The sequence below is a fragment of the Hyphopichia burtonii genome (genome assembly GCF_001661395.1).
Source record: "Hyphopichia burtonii NRRL Y-1933 unplaced genomic scaffold HYPBUscaffold_3, whole genome shotgun sequence".
Lineage (NCBI taxonomy): Eukaryota > Fungi > Ascomycota > Pichiomycetes > Serinales > Debaryomycetaceae > Hyphopichia > Hyphopichia burtonii.
Genome location: NW_017963730.1, coordinates 49,420 through 67,853, shown reverse-complemented (window position 1 = coordinate 67,853; position 18,434 = coordinate 49,420). Strand labels below are relative to the sequence as shown.

The 18,434-nt window shown below is 30.4% G+C and overlaps 7 protein-coding genes across 7 annotated transcripts; 4 read left to right on the top strand and 3 right to left on the bottom strand.

Moving 5' to 3' along the window:
• Window positions 1-223: 223 nt before the first annotated feature.
• Window positions 224-1,138, bottom strand: HYPBUDRAFT_96847 (uncharacterized protein; the record flags this gene model as incomplete). Its single annotated transcript, XM_020223978.1, has 1 exon — window positions 224-1,138. A coding segment is annotated over one exon (915 nt), but the record flags the coding sequence as incomplete, so codon positions are not given.
• Window positions 1,139-2,200: 1,062 nt separating this feature from the next.
• Window positions 2,201-3,770, top strand: HYPBUDRAFT_136619 (FTR1 family protein). Its single transcript, XM_020219611.1, has one exon. It carries the CDS (start codon window positions 2,278-2,280, stop codon window positions 3,460-3,462), a length of 1,185 nt encoding a protein of 394 aa, XP_020076501.1. The 5' UTR covers window positions 2,201-2,277; the 3' UTR covers window positions 3,463-3,770.
• A 48-nt stretch (window positions 3,771-3,818) lies between these two features.
• Window positions 3,819-6,584, bottom strand: SEC5 (exocyst subunit; the record flags this gene model as incomplete). The annotated part of the gene is made up of 1 exon (XM_020218636.1): window positions 3,819-6,584. The coding sequence occupies one exon, from the start codon at window positions 6,582-6,584 to the stop codon at window positions 3,819-3,821; it is 2,766 nt and encodes a 921-aa protein (XP_020076500.1).
• Window positions 6,585-6,938: 354 nt separating this feature from the next.
• Window positions 6,939-9,209, bottom strand: HYPBUDRAFT_239330 (uncharacterized protein; the record flags this gene model as incomplete). Its single annotated transcript, XM_020223244.1, has 2 exons — window positions 6,939-8,956; window positions 9,056-9,209. 2 exons carry the CDS (start codon window positions 9,207-9,209, stop codon window positions 7,020-7,022), a joined length of 2,091 nt encoding a protein of 696 aa, XP_020076499.1. The 3' UTR covers window positions 6,939-7,019.
• Window positions 9,210-9,307: 98 nt separating this feature from the next.
• HYPBUDRAFT_152375 (uncharacterized protein) lies at window positions 9,308-10,065 on the top strand. The gene has a single exon (XM_020220984.1). It carries the CDS (start codon window positions 9,495-9,497, stop codon window positions 9,996-9,998), a length of 504 nt encoding a protein of 167 aa, XP_020076498.1. The 5' UTR covers window positions 9,308-9,494; the 3' UTR covers window positions 9,999-10,065.
• A 111-nt stretch (window positions 10,066-10,176) lies between these two features.
• On the top strand, window positions 10,177-10,807 carry HYPBUDRAFT_121726 (uncharacterized protein; the record flags this gene model as incomplete). Its single annotated transcript, XM_020219267.1, has 1 exon — window positions 10,177-10,807. A coding segment is annotated over exon 1 (513 nt), but the record flags the coding sequence as incomplete, so codon positions are not given.
• Window positions 10,808-11,880: 1,073 nt separating this feature from the next.
• HYPBUDRAFT_107538 (uncharacterized protein) lies at window positions 11,881-18,375 on the top strand (the record flags this gene model as incomplete). The annotated part of the gene is made up of 1 exon (XM_020218560.1): window positions 11,881-18,375. The coding sequence occupies one exon, from the start codon at window positions 11,881-11,883 to the stop codon at window positions 18,373-18,375; it is 6,495 nt and encodes a 2,164-aa protein (XP_020076496.1).
• Between the last annotated feature and the right edge of the window lie 59 nt (window positions 18,376-18,434).

The window sequence follows — 18,434 nt, the reverse complement described above, 5'->3', positions numbered from 1 at the left end:
TAATTGATTAATAGTTTTATATATATATACATAGATATATACTTTTTGCGATTTGTTAAATATATATGGTTGATTTTTATAGTTGGAAAGATTCGATTAACCCATCACCGAATCCAATAACTAATAAGTTACCGTTTAAAGCGGATTTTTTCCTAATTAAATCTTTATAAGTATTTTGGTAATTGTTTTCTAAGTTGAGTATACTAATTTGAGTGATTTTTAAATTATCTTCATTTTTAGATATTCGTTCAGTCTTTCTATAGTATTTCCATAATTCGAATTTTGTCGTCAAGTCATAAATCTTAATAACCCCATCCCAGAATAACCCAATTAACAACTGGTCATAAGTGACTAGTTGTTGTATACCGTAATGGTTTGAAGGTATTGTTTTGCAATCGGTATGGAAGAAGATTGATTTCCCCGTTGATCCTGAAATCAATTGGCTATTATAAGTTAAAGAAAGAATTGGGTTTGGTTGATGATATTGATTAATCTCATCAACAGTAACTTTACAATCTTTGTTTATTCTAGTTTGTGTGTCGGTTACTTTGACCAGGGGTAATACCAAGTTAAAAGTAATTAAAGCACCCGATTCATAACCAATTATAAATTGGTTATTTGAAGTAAACATTACCTTCATCATCGAGCCAAACTTACCCCTTTTCAAGTGGTTAACTTCATCATCGATATCTTCTTTATCCTTGTAGAGTTGATAAGGATCGACATTATGAAGCAATCTTTTCAATTCAAATTTTTCTGATTCAAATAATGAATATAAGTCAAATTTCTCTGAATCAATAGTACTTGGACACAATAAATAGCCTTCGATTACATCGATATTACAGAAGTTCAACGTATTGATTGGCACTTCAGCATAGCACGACTCCACGTTTGTCAAATCCCATAATTTCAAACTGTGGTCTTTGGCATGACTTAGTATTAATCCATTGTATAGTTTTTTCAACGTTATTATCGAACCCCGATGGGCTTTCCATTTCTTGATTGGTCTCTTCTTGACTAGATCCCACCAAACCAAGTCTCCCTGGGAATCTCCGCTAATCACCTGATTTTCTACCGGCAATAATGCGGTAATTGAACTGTCGTGGCTTCTTAAAGAGAATTTCTTAACTGGCTTCATTAAAGAGTAGTAGTTGTTAAAACAAACCTCCGTACATTCTCCTTTCAACCTACCTCATTACATTTCAGCCACTTGCATAAGTGTTCACTATCCACTATACTATTTACCCTGCTACTGACATCACTCTACCATTAACAATGCTATTTACAATGCTACTCACATTCAATATAGCCCTCCCACTCACCGATTCACCTTCAATTCACCAGACCATTCACTTATATGGTGGGTGGAACCCCGGAGTGCTCACGTGACACTCACGTGAGCACAAAAACTTTTTCGTAAACCTCCGAAACCTGCTCCGAACATCACCGGATAAATCATGTTACAGACTACGGTTGCACTGTCTAGATCAATCAGATAATTTCGCCAGCCAATCAGGCTAGAGTCAGACAAAAATAATGCCTTGACACAACAAGTGCCTAAACCGGTGCCTAAAAATAATTAGAATAAGCAGCAGTTCTTAATCCAACCAGAAGGGCAAGGCAAAGACATCACAAAGTATCAAATTATCAGTTTAATCTTATTCGGTCGCCGGGCACGACCGATGTCAAAGCTGTCAAAATTGACAGGCCCAAGACATTCGATGTCACAGGATGACTGTCGGGGTGTAGTCTGGGTACATTGGTGGTGTATGGGGGGTACATTGTAAGGATAGGTAGTATATGCTCTGATACGGTGGTCCCGGGTTGGTGATACTATGTTGGTAAGGTGTAGTTCATGTTGCAGTTCATAGGGAAACCAGGATCGGTAAAAAGAAACGATGAATTGGTGAACGGGGATTGGCTAGTGGCTTACTAGATTTAATAGATAGCTAAGGCAAAATTCGAATAATTTACTTCAAGGTACATGTAACACAACCCGCCTACAATTAGAATGAACGGCATGAGATTATGAAACAAAGGACCGAACAATAACTTTACCTTATTTGTGAATTTTTTTTTTCTTTATTGAAGTTAGTTAATTTTATGAAATGGGTATAAATCAGTATATTGTAGAATGGTAAATTGGTATAAATAAGAATTGAAATTCCCCTAATTGTAGGCTTTTAGATATTTTCTCTTTATCCACTCTATATTCTTTGATATTAGACCCCCTCCCTCAAAGAATTAATTGGGTAACTTAATATACTTATTTGAAAAATGGTGAATGTTTTCAATGTTCAAATTTTTTTCATTTGTCTTAGAGAATCATTAGAAGCCGTTGTTGTGGTTTCTGTTCTTTTGGCATTTGTTAAACAAGGTTTAGGTGGTCCAAATAATGATTCTTCCACTTATAAATCCCTTAAAAAACAAATTTGGCTAGGGGCGATTCTAGGAGTTATTATATGTTTGATTTTAGGTGGTGCTTTTATTGGTACTTTTTACTCTCTTGGTAACGATATTTGGTCTGCTTCTGAAGATTTATGGGAAGGTATTTTTTGTATCATTGCAACCATTTTAATTTCTCTTATGGGGGTTGCAATGTTGCGTATTAATAAGATGCAAGCTAAATGGAGAGTTAAATTAGCTCAAGCTTTAGTTAAGGTTCCTGAACATAAAAAGGATCGTTTCAAAATTGGTTATCTTACCAAAAAATACTGTATGTTTATCTTGCCCTTCATTACTTGTTTAAGAGAAGGTTTAGAAGCGGTTGTTTTCGTTGGTGGGGTTGGCTTAAACTCTCCTGCTACTTCTTTCCCAATTCCAGTTATTTGTGGGATCTTGGCCGGTTGTTTCATTGGGTGGTTATTATACTACTTTGGTTCAACCATGTCTTTACAAATTTTCTTGATTTTTTCAACTTGTATCTTGTATCTTATTGCCGGTGGGTTATTTTCAAGAGGTATTTGGTATTTCGAAACTTATGTTTATAATCAAAAAACTGGTGGTGACGCTTCTGAAAATGGTTCTGGTCCTGGTACTTATGATATTACCAAATCAGTCTGGCACGTCAATTGTTGTAATCCTGAAATTGATAATGGTTGGGATGTCTTTAATGCTTTATTGGGTTGGCAAAATTCTGCTACTTATGGTTCAGTTATCTCTTACAACATCTACTGGTTGGCTGTTATCCTTACCTTGGCTTTAATGTTATATGAAGAAAAAGTTGGTCACTTACCTTTCTGTAAGAATTTAACTTTGGCTCAATTAAATCCAATGTACCATATCAAGGGTAAAAAGAAGAATGAATTATCTCAAAAGGAACAAGATGAATTATTTGAAAGGGTTAGAAATACTAACTTTGGTCAAGTTCCTGATGAAGAAGATTCTGTTGAAAAAGAAGCTGTTGAAAAAGTTGTCAGTGATTCTGCTAACGTTACCAGTACTGATAAAACTCATGTTTAAGCTTATTAGTTCCTTTGCTTGTTTGACGTTTAAAAAGTCGTATCTTGGGTACTTTTACCCTTCTACACACACATATATATATAATAAGATACTTCTTTTTGACAACTAACAGCATTGAATTGATGCTTTCAAATTAATTTTTATTCTTTTTGAGGGGGATGTACTTCATTCTTACAATCTTGGGGGTCTTAATCTTTTACTTTTTATTTCTTATTCGTTATAGAGCCGGGTCGTTCATTTATTTTTATATTTTCTTTCGTGTCTTAATATTTATATGGGTCTTATCTTTTTATCTTATAATTAACGGGTTTATTTTATTAATATTTATTGTAAGTCTAATCATCAATCATTATAAGCTATTTATTAAACTCAAATTCATTCTCACTGTTTTTCAAACCTTCGTTCAAAACAGATTCAAAATCTCGTTGTGAATATATCGGATTACCTTCAATTTCTTCAATTTCTTTATTTAAGATTGTAATCATATTCATACAATAATCATTCAAACGGAATATTTCACTAGGATCAAAAACTTCAACAAAGAAATAAACATCTAATTTTAAATTCCCGTATTCCTTGAATCCTTCATTTTGCTTTAAATCTCTTAAATTGTTTAAGAAACTATTGAGGAAAAAAGTTTGCAATTCATTAATCATATTTTGAAATATTTCAACTCCAGTTAATGGTTTAACTATATGGATTAATTTTATAAAATGAATTAAAATTTCATATATAAATCCATCGATCTTTAATTTAAATTTATTGGAACTTACGTATTTACCATTTATCTTATTAAAATGTTTGAAAACTTTGGTTTGAATCCATTCTTTTTCTTTCATTAATACATCGTCGAAAATCGTTAATGATGCCTTATCAATGTCCGAATATAACTTCAATGTTTGATTCAGTAAATCTTTTTTGAACAATAAATCATACTTCTTAATGATTCTTGGATAAATGAAATTTGATAACAAGTCGAAATTGTTCATGGTCAATATTTTGAATATTTCGTGTTCCAAGTTATTATTAACATCAACACTTTCTGAAGTATTCTTTGAAATAATTGTATTCTTCTCTTTCTCTAAGTTATACTTCTTCATAAGTGAGTCAATTAAAACATTCATACTTCTCATAAATTGAATTTCAATACTAACCAAAATTCTTTTATTCGGGTGACTTGCAACGATCCTTACCTTTTCTGTTGTAGTGGCATCCACTTTTTTATCAAATACTAATTGAGATAACTTGGTTAATATGTATGTTTCATAACTTTCCAAAACTCTCATTGTTTTCGTATATATTGATTTCGAATCTTTGGTTTGATATACTTCATAGTTATCATTAATTTTTTCCCAATTCTCTAGATCATAAAATTGTGAACAATCATTAACCCAAGTCGAACAACAAGCTTCTAATATTTTTTGATCGATCAAGTTAGAGTAATCTCTTAATTTATGAACAAATTTATTGGTATCAACATTCTTCGAAGTATTACCAATTATAACAATGTTTTCACCTATTCTGGTTAACCAAAGGTCAATTTTTTTAGAAATATTAGTCAAATAAAAAACGGTTGATAACGAGTTAGTGTAATAAGGCAAAAAGTGTGTGTAATTTTCAGGTAATGAAGTCATTTGATCAACCAATTCATTGTTATTAAAAATTTTAACTAATCTTGAAGTTGAATCTTTCATTAAACTCAAAAATAAATCTCTTATTTTACCATCGGGATCGATATTAAACCCATTTTCAACCCGAGTATAATGTAAGTAATTATTGACAAACTTATCAATATTTTTAAGAAAAACATCATTTAAATAATTCATATAATTGATTAATATTAACCAAGTTTCATTAATAATGGACAAATCTAAATTATCACTGCTTTCGAAACTTTCAATAACCAACTTTTCTCTCTGTTCTTTACTTGGTGCACTCGTGGTAGTGAAAGAAGTTTTAAGAATTTCTTCGATTGATATATACTTTTCATTAATATATCTCATAAATGAACCATTTTCTCTATGATCAACTAGTGATCCAATGTAATCCAACAATTTTCTTTGCATCATTGTGAATTTTGCATCGAACTTATTATTTTGATAGTCTAAATCTTTTGATAAAGTGTTTAATTGAACTACCAAAAATTCATGAATTGGATTTTTAGTTGAGCCTTCATTATCTAATTGATAGACAGTATCAACGAATGATATGAATTTCTCACTAGTATTTTTGTCGTTATTGTTTTCATCGCCCAAGCCAACTTCATGATCCATAGTAATAAGTTCTTGGTAAATCTTTTTCCTGTATTCATTAATTATATTATCAACTTCATTGAAAATTCTTGATAATGCATTTGTACATACAATGTGTTCAATTTCCAAATCCTTTAATCGATTAGCATCTTTTATAGGGTCTAGAGAATCCAAGGCTCTTTGATACCTTCTTGACTTAGACTCCATCAATTCATCCTTTTCTTTTAAGAATCGATGGTAATCATCGATAAATTGATTATGATTATTAGATGAAATATATTTTAATAAATTATTTGGTAAATCAAAGAAAAACTTGTTTTCCTTGATGAAATCAATCAACTTCAGAATTTTCAATTCCTTCAATGAATGTTCTTCTATAGGTCTCATCATCAAGTCGGAGGCGATTTGTAAATTACTTAAAGATTCTTCTAATTCACTTGATAAGGAATCATTTTTAACATTTGTTTTATGTCTCGAGGGATTGAAAACTTTACTTTTATCTCTCTCTTGTTGAGTATGACTTTTTGAATTTTTAAAATTAACCAAAACATTATCAATCGCTTGTTTGCTATTAATAAAATTTATAAAATTATCATTAATGACTGCTTTTAATTCACTAGTTTGATTTTCAATATTTCTTTCTAAGAAACTTAATGAAACATTTAAATCATCGATTGATGAGTTTTCATGGATTATTGATAAATACTGTTTTGAATCAAACTGTTTCGAGTTTATCAAAAATTTACTCAAATTTGGATCATGAATTGATGAAATAATATTACGATCAAGCAATTCTTTAACAATATTCTTGGGTCTTTTACTCAATGGATCATAATAGTCGTCATCGTTGTTATCGTATGTATTGGTCATATTCAAATTGTCATTAATGATTTGATTTAATATATTAAATTGTTCATCGGTTGATTTATCATTCAATTCATCAATGTCAAAGAGATCATGGTCCAGCAGTAAATTCAAATCATTTACTGAATTGAGATTCAATGAATCAATACTGTAGAATGACAACAACGTCTGGTCCAGGTCATCATAGTTAATCATTGTGCAAAGTTTTGCTAATAAAGAAGTATTTGTTGTTATGATGGAGTTTTTCGAGTTGATTTGATACCGCACTTCAAGATTTTTTTTTTTTAACTACTGCAAAAAAGGGCCCCATTGGCAAGTTTTATAATAAAATGACTACAGCGAAGAGACTATATGGTGTATTAAAGAGTGAATTGAGCTGGTTTAGGTTTTTAGTATGTATTAGTTATTTAAATATTTGAAATAGTGGTGAAAATAAAAGAATTATCTCCATAAACTATACTCTTGATGTTGAGCATCTTGATCGTTAACGCTGGCCGAGACAGCAGCAACCGCAGCATTCGCAATCGATGTTGCTTCATCATCGATTATTGAATCTTTATTATTGATTTTTTTAGAGTCATCATTTTCAACTTTAATTTCATCTTTAACTTGAGGATTATTTAAGTTGAAATCATTAGTAACGTTTTCAATTTGGCGATCTAATTGGTCGTTTAAATTTGAAGCTTGATCATTTTCAACCAAGGAGTTGTTGTATAAATGGTTGATTAGTTTATCGAGTAATTGATCCAAGGGTAAGTTTTTATGATCTTTAATTGCCGACTTAATTTTATCAAACCAAATAATTAAATCATTTGAACTGAATATGATATTATCATTTAATTTTTTATCGGATTTGATTGCTTGATTAAAATTGGAGAAGACCGAGTCCCAATTAATCTGTTGAATATTTTGAAAATTTAAGTTTTGTAAATTGGTTAATAACCAAAGTTTTGTTGAATTGTTCATTAATTGAATTCTTTGGATTGTTTCTCTTTTCATTAATTTATTCCATTTATAACGACATTGAATTCTTGATCTTTGGCCATTCATTTTTTCACTGACTAAAGTCCAGTTAATTGGTATTGGGTGGCCTCTAAAATTTGAAATCATTTCAACAACAATATCTTTTAACTTAGTTTCTTCATCAATTGACCATTTATTCAAAGCTCTATTTTGACCACACTTGACATAATTTCTCCAACGATCTCTACAATCTTCGGGCATTCTGTTCATAATTTCTCCAATTTCTTTCCAATTACCAATTTTAGTTGTGGCCAATTCATTTAATATTTCATCATCTTTAACTGACCACTTAGCTCTAACTTGGAAAATATGGTATTGTCTCTTAACATGTTTATAAACTGAAGCTCTTGATCTATAAGGTAAAACTCTTGTTAAAGATTCCCAAAAATTATCTTTTGTTCTTTCATTTGACCAAACTCTATTACAAACATCTTGTCTTGACAATTTATTTAAATGACAATATCCAGCAACAAAATGATCCACCGCATTGATTTCTTCTTGTGAAAATGGTCTCGGACCAGTCGAATTATCAATGGAAGAATTGAACCAATTACATGCCTTTTCGCTTGCTTCTTGGATTAATGATTCAATCGAGGTGTTTTCATTAAATTTTGGTTTTGGAACGGAAGGCTTAACTTTTTTATTCAAAGGTTTCTTTGTTCTTTTATTTGATAACGATGATGCTGCTTGAGCTAATTGATTTATTGCTGATATTGATTCATTATTCGGATGTTGTTGTAATGAGTTTGATGCAGCCATTAATACTTGATGGGCTTGGTTTGGTGGTAAATTACTTAATTCGGATGATCCTAAATGCTTGGCTAACTCTCCTGCTCCCATTATAGCTGCTTGAACTAATTGATCATGTTCATGATTTTCTGTTGTTGTGCCGGTTGTTGTTGTTGTAGGGTTGGTTTCATTTGAATTTAAGTTGGATAGTTCTGGATCAATATCAGTATGAACCCTCTTCCTTTTCTTCTTGGGCGTTGTCTTTGTTGATAAATCATAAGAATCAAAAATGGAATCATTTGGATTTGCAACTTCATCTGCTAAAAATTTATCCCATTGATATTCTGAAAGATTTGAAATAACATCGTCATTTCTCTTTGTCTTCCGATTCTTACCATCGGTTTCAAGAGTTCCTCCAACAAACCTCATAACTGCAGCTTCCACTGCATCAGTTATTTGTTGATTTGTTTTATCATCATCGGTTGTTTCATGATTTTCATGATTTTGATGATTAATATATTGTTCATAATTAATATCCGATAAATGGTTTTCCTCTAAATCCTCTTCTTTCTGTAATTTAGTCCCTAACTGAAGTAATGCTTGAGCTCCTCCGATCTCCAGTTGGTCTTCATTCATTTTGCAACTATTAAAAGGTTACCCGGTATATTTAATGTTGTAGAAGTAGGGTAACTTTATCTCATCAATTTTTTATATGTTTAATTAACCTGTATAAAATACGTAAGCTGTAAATATCTGGTATCCAATCTGTAATATTATTGTGCTAACATGCACATGTTGAAATGAAACCTGCAGTTTTGTAACATGCAAATATCTCCTTTGTAAACTGTAATGGTTGTATGCACGGGTGTATGACTGCATACTTACTACTTAATACTTATGCTTAATACTTAATACTTACTACTTGGTACTTATGCTTAATACTTAAGTAATACTTAACTAATACTTACTTAGTATCGCTGCTTGGTAATCAGTGTCCAAGATTTCATGCTTACTTAAATAATACTTACTTTTTTCTGCCCACTTATACTCAACTTACTGCAAATTAAGCATAACCGATTTATTTAAATATGCTAGCTAAAGGAATACCCTATACGTATAAATACAGAACACATGGTAGCACTCCCTCTTTCAACCACCAGCACAATGAAAATACCCGTTCTCTTAACTTTGTTTGCCCTCGCTAACAGCTATCCGGTGACAAAGTCAGAAGATTTCTACCTTGCAGCCTACCAGCCAAATAACTTGCTACAAGCAAGCTTGGAAATCGTCAAAGAGAGCCCTCACAACATTGTGGTTGACCCCAGTATCGAAGATAGAATCGAAGGATTTGTTGGCCCGGACTTGAAGGTCAATCTCACCAACAGCCAACAACTTACAGTCAACAATGAAGGCAGATTGGTTTACTCCAACACCTCCAACACAAGCTTCAGGGCATACCGAGACCGTCTCCAGTACTTTCAAGGAACCCAGTGGAGTGGCGACTGGGTTATTTGCTATCCCAATAACTCACTGGAGATTGGTTATGTTTACGATAATCTTGATGAAAACAGGGTATGTTTACGTACAAAACCAGTTATTTTGAGACCGTATTCTCTGAATGGCCACGGCATGATCCCAAGCTATCCGCTTCCTCTTTCCTTGGTCTAATAAGTGGGATCCATGCCTCTTTTCTATATAATTTTGCAGTAATAAATCAATCCAGGAGGAAAAATCCTGCACAGTGCGATGGTGTAGTATTAATTTTTTATTTGTTGTTCTTTTTCTATTTACAAACTAACTACTTATCACGATCACGTTTGAGTACGATACCAAGTGAATAGGTTTAGAAACGATTGAAACGATATATTGAATTTAAGGAATAGGATAATTTTTTTTGATTTGGGAAAAAAGGGGACAAACTCAAGTATTTGATAGAAAGAAAGAAAGAAGGAAAGAAAGAGATCATGAGTCTGCTTAGGGATTTGAGTAAATTACCAAGAAATGTGTTGGAGGAACGGTTTATTGAATTGGAGCAGATGTTGAACGATTTCCAGGAATCATCGAAAGATTTGGAAAAAGCATTAGAAGATGAGTTAACGATTCAGGAAGAAACCAATGAAAAATTGATTCAAACTATAAAACTGAAGGATTATGATATAAAGAAGGAAAAAGTTAAGAATTTGAACTTGAATAACGAATTGAATAAAGTGCAGAACGATGTAATTAGTCAAAAGAAGCATTATGAAGAACAAATTAACAATTTGAAATCGAGTTTGGTGTCAATTGAAATATCAAATGATTATATGGAATCAAATGATCGAGTATTACAATCGAAATTAGAATATTCTAATCAATTTAATAATGAGTTGTTAGAAAAACTAGCAATCATAGAAAATGATTTGGAATTAGAAAAAAATAAAAATATTGAAAATCAACTATTGAAAACAAATTATGAAAATAAAATTAAAGATTTGAAAAATCAAAAAGCGTTTTTAGAATCAAGATTATCTAATTATATTGACATTGATTCTGATGATCCTGATGATTTTGATAGTACGGTATTGAGTATGAAGGAAGTATTATCAAATGGACCACCAATTAATATTGTTCCAAGAACAGTATCATTACAAAAATGTCATGATTTAACCAATAATTTTAATATACTCAATGAAAAATTACAAAATTGGAATTTATCGTTATACGGTGATAAATTAAAATCAAATCCAACTACTCAAATTACAACAAATGATGATATAAACCATTCTAAAAAACTTTCAAAAATATCTCCTTCTCCTTCAATGCTAAATCTCTCAATTAATGATTATGATGATGATGATGATACCACAAATAGTCCTACCAAATATAAATCTTCAAATTCAATTAGTTCTTTTTCAACTTCTCCAATTTCTTCTTCTTCTTCTTCCTCTTTAAATCATTCTTTCAAAAAATCTCTTTCTTATCCTCATTCTCAAACTAATCATTCTGCTCATTATAAAAGAAAATCAATCAAAGGTCCGGTAAATTTAGATACTATCGAAGGTTCCCCCAATAATGTTAAAATTAATGATTCTAAAATAAATTCAAATGGCAAAAAGGGTTTATTTAGTCCTTTAAAATCTTTAGTTTAATTGCATCTTTATTTCTGTGTGCATCTTTATTTCTATTTGCATCTTGTATTATTAGTCTTTGCTATAGCATTCAATAAATAGCATCTCCTTCTGTACCTTCTGTAACTATACATTCACCTACTGCTCTGTATTTACCCTTCCTGTCTATATAAATTTCCTTTTCTATCTTTACTCAATTTCTATTTAATTTTTGAAAGTATGTAAGTTATATAGTGTATAAGTATAAATAAGTCTAGTTTAAGTATAAATAAGTCTAGTATAAGAATAAATAAGTCTAGTATAAGTATAGATAAGTCTAGTATAAGTATAAAAGGTAAGTAGTGAAAATGTCGCGGTGCACTAAAAACGATTTGGTGTTCAAAGTTGTTTATTTTTACCGCCAACTCTTCTTCAAAGAACAATTATACTTCATTCGTTAAAACATGTCTAGTGGATTCCAGGTGCTACTCGATGAATTCGATAAGAGCAAGATTTTTGATTATCTCATTCAATTAAATAGCAAGTTGCAAAATTATATAAAAGAAGAGGAGTTAAATTATGTTGAAAGTTTAGATGAATTGACTAAAATAGTTTCTAAGTTTGATATAACAATACCAACTGTGAAGCAATATAAATTGAAAGATTCCAATGAAGTTAAGAATTATGAGTTTTACCAGGATGAAATCTCGTTGAATATCTTCAAATTAATTTCGAAAAATTTAGTTTTAATATTTCATGAATTATCAAACAAAATCTTTGATTTTACCAATGGCTTGTTAAATCATTTGAATTTGAATGATCTTGGTGAATTGAGTCCAATAGCTAAAGGATCTATAGTGATATTGATTGATTTATTCGAAACTTATCCCAATTCTCTCAATTCATTGATAAATTTTTCAATTACTCAAATTTATAAGATTTTAAAGAAAAATTCAAATATAAATGATAATTTAATAGCTTTATTACACTCCATCACCAAAAATGCAGTTAAATCTGATATAGATGATAAATTCCAAGCTAAATTGATTAAACTAATTAACAAAAATATAATAAATTTGAATATCTCATATGATTTATCAACTTCAGAATTAAATGATTCAATGTCAACAATACTATTAAAGAGAAATTATATTTTGTGTTTGAAAAATTTACTCATCTTATCATGTCAAACTAATTATGAAGCTTTATTGGAGTTATCTACTTCTTCAACTTCTGCAGGTTCAAAATTAAAACCTGATACTATAATGTTACAGCAACATCAATTTCAAATGAATCTATTATTGTCAAATGAAAAATTAATTCATTATGGTTTGTCTAATTACTCAAAAGAAATTAGAGTGGCTACAGTTGAGTTATATTCGTATTTATTAATGAATTTTATATCAACTGGTAAATTTGACCCAATCGATTATTTGATAAATCAATTCAATTTCCCAGATTTGAATAATTGGGATCAATCTTTAAGTGCTACAATTGATCCAGAAACTGAAGCAGTCAATATCGAAATCAAAAAGGACAAAAACTTAATTAACTCTCATGATAGTGAAAGTATTATTCATCAAAATACTGAAAATTTATTATTTCAAACAAGTATTATAAAAACTTTAATAATTTATATCCAATTACAACAATTTCAATATTCTGATTTTTTATCGGTTAACTTGATTAATATCTTAGATTTAATCTTATTCAAATTTAGTGAATTAAACAATTTGCCAAATCATTTCCAAAATCAATATTGGAACAAAGTGTTAAGACAATGGGTTTTATTAGTGGACTATCTAATTAAAGAATGTGGTTCTTCGTGTCATGAAACATTATCCGAATATATTTACTTAAAATTCTCTAAAAATTCATCTTCCTTAGTTCAAAATGATAATGAACCCTCTGGTAAAGTAACTAAAGATAGAAAACGTGATTCAAGTGTATTTGGATTGAAAACTAATAAATCTAGTTCAAAATCGTCTAGAAATAAAAATAATAATAAATCTATCTCACCTTTATTCAATCCTTATCAAGCTGCTTTAATGCTACATATTATTGAATTGCTTTTACCATTTGGTACTTCTTTTAATCATACTTCTAAAAATGATGATGATGAATTGGCAATTGATGAAGCAGAATCAACAATGGTTGATGAAGAAGAAAATCAAAGACGTGAAGAAAAACCATTCTTGTCTGATTTATTATTGAAATTAATAATAAATAGAAGTGATTATATCAGAGGTTATGCTTTAAACACTTTATTAAAATATGCTTTGAATAATGAAGTTGAGATCAACCAAATCATTTTAAAAGTTTATAACATCGTCAATCATGAATTTGCCTCGCTAGGCTCAGATGAAGTGAACTCAGATGATTCTACTTCTTCATTTGCTTCTGTGAAAATCATGAATAATTCTTTGGCACTTTCTTGCTTGATCAAACAAACTGATTCTAAACTATTACAAAACTCCACCATAATGAAAATTTTAAGTTTCTGCACTCAAAATTTGAAGCATAATAATACTAATAATCAATCAAATTATTTGAAAAACTCTGCTTGTTGGATCGTATTATCGTCTTTGGTAACATTTTATAATGAATCAGAGTACATTAGATTGAATTCCTCGCAATTCTTAGTTTTTTGGAAAAATTTATTGACTTCCCAATTTATCAGTTCGTCAGTTGAATCAACCACTCAAGAGGGTCAAAGAAAGTCTATTTTCGAAAATTTGAAATTACGTAATTCAAGTTTGGTGTGTTTATTCAATTACTTGAATTCTATCGAATTATCCCCTGAATCTTTGAAACAAGTTCAATTTTTGTTGACTAAAGCTTATAATTACCTAACTTATTTAGAAAATAACATTGAAGGTGTTGGTTCTTTGACAAGTTTTAATGATGAAAATTTCAATAAAAATGATTTTAACCCTAACATGACAAATAACTTGATCTATACAAATTACACAGGTAATAAAAAGCTATCTTTCGATCGCATGATTACTAGTTTGATTTTATATGGGAAAAAAATTATTTTACAAAGTTTTACAAAATTATCAACATTATTAAAGCTGGATGCAAATTCTCATATGGTTATATTTCTTTTGAAAGTTTTCAGTGAATCAAAGATTTTCTCTAGAATTGGTGACAAACCAAAGGACCAATCAAAAAATAAAGCTTTAACAACAAGGGTCAGTGATTTTGATTCAACTGTACCACTTTTGGGTGAAGAGTATAACTATTCGTTTGGGGTAACCAGTAAATTCCATGTGTCCACAGCTAATATTGATGAACTATTAATTAAACTTGATATTGATAGCCGAATTGAACTGGGACTTTATTATAAGGATTCTTTCACGACAGATAGGATCAATTATCCGAAAAGTTCCATCGAAAAAGAATCTGAAGTGAATTATAATTGTTGGTTCGATATACTAGAATCAATTGTTTTCGAGTCTGTGGATCATAATATCAATTATGATTTGAATGTCTTTTTGATAAAACCTTACTCATTATTTTATCGTGAGTCAACTAACTTGTTGACGTCTTTGGTGGATTTGTCGATTGAACTTTTCCAATTAGTCTTTCCTCAATTAAGTTTGAAAATTCAATCATCTTTGCTCGAACAAATGAGGAACTCGTTAACTTCCAAAACTATTGATCCTTTAAGATACAAGGCTATTTCCATCAACATTTCCGTTGCCCTTCATGGCTTGTTGAATAATGCAACCAGAAAAAGGATTCAATTAGATAAAGATCTCGTGAGTACTGTTTTAGATATTATTGACAAAATTCACGGCAATCATAAACAATTGGTTTTGATTAACTCTGACACTATTGGTATGGCATTGTCCATGATTTCCAAGGCTTCCATCAGTGATCATATTTCTAAGCACATTAAGGAAATTGTGAATGATATTGATCCATACAAAAGAGGTAAGTCTATTTTAATCCTATCCAAAATATATGAACATGCACACGTTGGATTCAATGACATTTATAATGTTATCTCGCAACTTTTGAATGATCCAAATCCTATTGTTTATCATTATTCATTGAACGCAGCTAGCGTTTTACTTGAAAATAACTTAACAAATCATCAATTTATTGGTGACTTGATTGACACATTACATTCCAATTTTTTGAATGATCATTTTAGTTACAGTATCAAAAACAGAATATTGGTGAACTTGAATGTGAAATTTGGAACAATTGGTTTGACTACTAAATTGTTAAAGCTATCCATCACTGCCTTGGGACCTAATTTGCGCGATCGCTCTACATCGAGCCGTTCTAAAATTAAAAATCTAATTATTGCCTTGAGTTCTGGTATTGGTTGTTTGACAGTAGATGATTATCTTGAAACATTTGGCCAATTACTAGGTTTATTACAAGAATTAGTTATATTTGATCCGACTTTGATTGAAGGAGAAGTTGAATTTTTCACTGATTTGCTTAACCTTATCATAACGAAAAATATCAAGATTGGTTTGGTTGTCACAAGTCCAACCTCAATCAATAAGGATGCTATTTTTTCTTTCAACAGCAGCTTTGAATTATACAGATCAGCATATGACTGTTATACTGAACTTATCAAAGTTTTTGGGGTTCAAGTCTTGAATAAGGATACTGTTAGGTTGTTATGGATTTCAATGAATTTGAGGCCCTGTGATTCATTAAAAAAGTTGATAAAGTTGTGGTTAGAATCAAGTTTAGACATGAACTGGTTTGTTCAATTGAATAATTTATATAAAGTTTCCTCGAAGAAACTCATTGGACCATTCATTGAAAATAATTATCAACAAAAGTTATTACCTTTGCAACAAAGACAAAAGAAAAAATCACGTAATCAAATAGATTTTAAAGATGAAGAAGTCGAGAGTATTGTCGCTGAAGATGAAGATTTGTCTGATAAGAATGAGCCAATTACATGGGAATTTAAATTGTTCATATACGATTTGCTTAACATTTTACTTAATGCAGCCCATAGAAATCCAAAATTACTTGATCAGTTGAAACCAAAGATTCAAGAAATAGTCAAAATTTCATTTTTAGGATCCACTTCATCAATTCCAATTATAAAGTTGAGAGGTGCAAATCTTTTAGATACCGCTTTAGGTCTTTTCGGACAATTGGCAGATCCGTTATATCCTGGAGTTTCGATTTTAGAACAACAGCAAGCACAGATCATTAGTGCATTAATTCCATGCTTCAGTCCGGATAGTGATGCAAAAGTTATTGTTAATGCCATTAATGTTGGATCGAAATTTATTAATTTACCAAGAATCAAATTTTATTCGAAGCAGAGAATTTTGAAAACTTTAATTTATTTATTAGAAGAAATCTCATCTAATAAATTCCTCAAGTTTGGTTTTTTGGAGCATATGTCTGAATTCAGTAAAAAATCTATTCAATTATCGATTCTTAATTGTTGGGCGTTGTTGAAAATAGACTCCGAAGAAGATGAATCGACCGAACCAGAGTTGAAAGAAACTTTAGAGAAATATTCAACACTTTTAACCTCTTTATGGATATTGGTATTAAGGGAGCTTTCGTCGTTGAAATATAATGAAAATTCAACGAGAGAATTAGAACTATACGATGATTATTGGATTAACTTTGTTAGTGTATTGAGTTTACAACTAGAAAAGGATGATGAATTCATCAAAACTTATTTGGCAGAGGATGAAAGTAATTTCTTTTTCATTTTGTTTAGTCAATGTGTTGAATCTTTAATTAAGAACAAAAATGTTGAAGAGATTTTAATCTCATTGAATAGACTAGTTCAAAATTCCGAATTGGTTGAGATACTATTCCATGATGAAATATTTGGGGAGATAATTGATTTGTTTGATAGATTGATATTGATTGATGAAAACACTGAAGTCAAATGTAATGTATTAGAAATAATCAGTACTATATTCCATACATTCTTGAATAACCAAAATGGTGAAGACTTAACTAAATCATTTGATAAGTTATTTGAGTTAATTAGAGTTACCATGTCACCTTTGTTTAGTATATTACCATTTTTAAGAACTGATTTTGATCCAACCAGTGAAACTCAACAATTTTCTTTGAAATATTGTGATAGTGGACCAAATTTATTAATCTTGAAGAAAGTATTTTCAAAATTAGTTGATATGATTAATAAATTTCCAAATGTTGTTAAAGTTGATTTATATTCGTGTGTTTTATTTATTTTTGCCAAATTTTATGAATATAATAATGAATTGTTGAATTCTATTTTACTCCCACATTTAAAGCAAATTATTCTTGAATCTAAAAAATTTAATCTCGGGTTGGTAGATAAATTTTATAACATCATTCAAAAGTATTATAAAATCAGTCCAGCAAATAATTTTTCCGTCTTGACGTCTTTGATTCTAATCACCAGTGGTGACATTCGCTTAAACGAAGAAGATTCGGAACAATTAAGCTGTTCTTTAATTGAAATGTTAGAGAGCCCAGAACTAGCACCAAGGGGTATCCAATGCATCAAATCATTGATTCAATACTCTTCTCTACAATCAGATGATATCTTAGTTGTTAAAAAATTGATCAAAGAAATCATCAAGTCCTTAGTTGCTAACAAGAACGAACACAAGATTGATATCAAAGTCTCTTTTGAAATACTTTTCATGTTTAGCAAATTAGAGAATCATGATGAATCAAAATCAACTTTACTTTTCTCAATCTTGATCCCCCTCCTACTTTCTTACAACAAGGCCGAGAACGGAAACGATCCTGCCTTGGATAAAGCTTACTTGAATGAAAAATTGTTGAATTTAATAAACCAAAATCCAGCAGCTTTCAAAACCGTTTTAAACTCCGCCTTATCAGATGAACAAAAACAACTTACTGAACAATTAGTGAAGTTTAATCCAAACACCGTTGAGACTCCGGATGTTGTTGAAGGACAGTCCGAGATTCAGCTTAAAACTTTCGGGGTTTGAGCCGACCATTTTCTTTCCTTATTACGACCTTAAACGTATCCTATAATGAACACGGCACT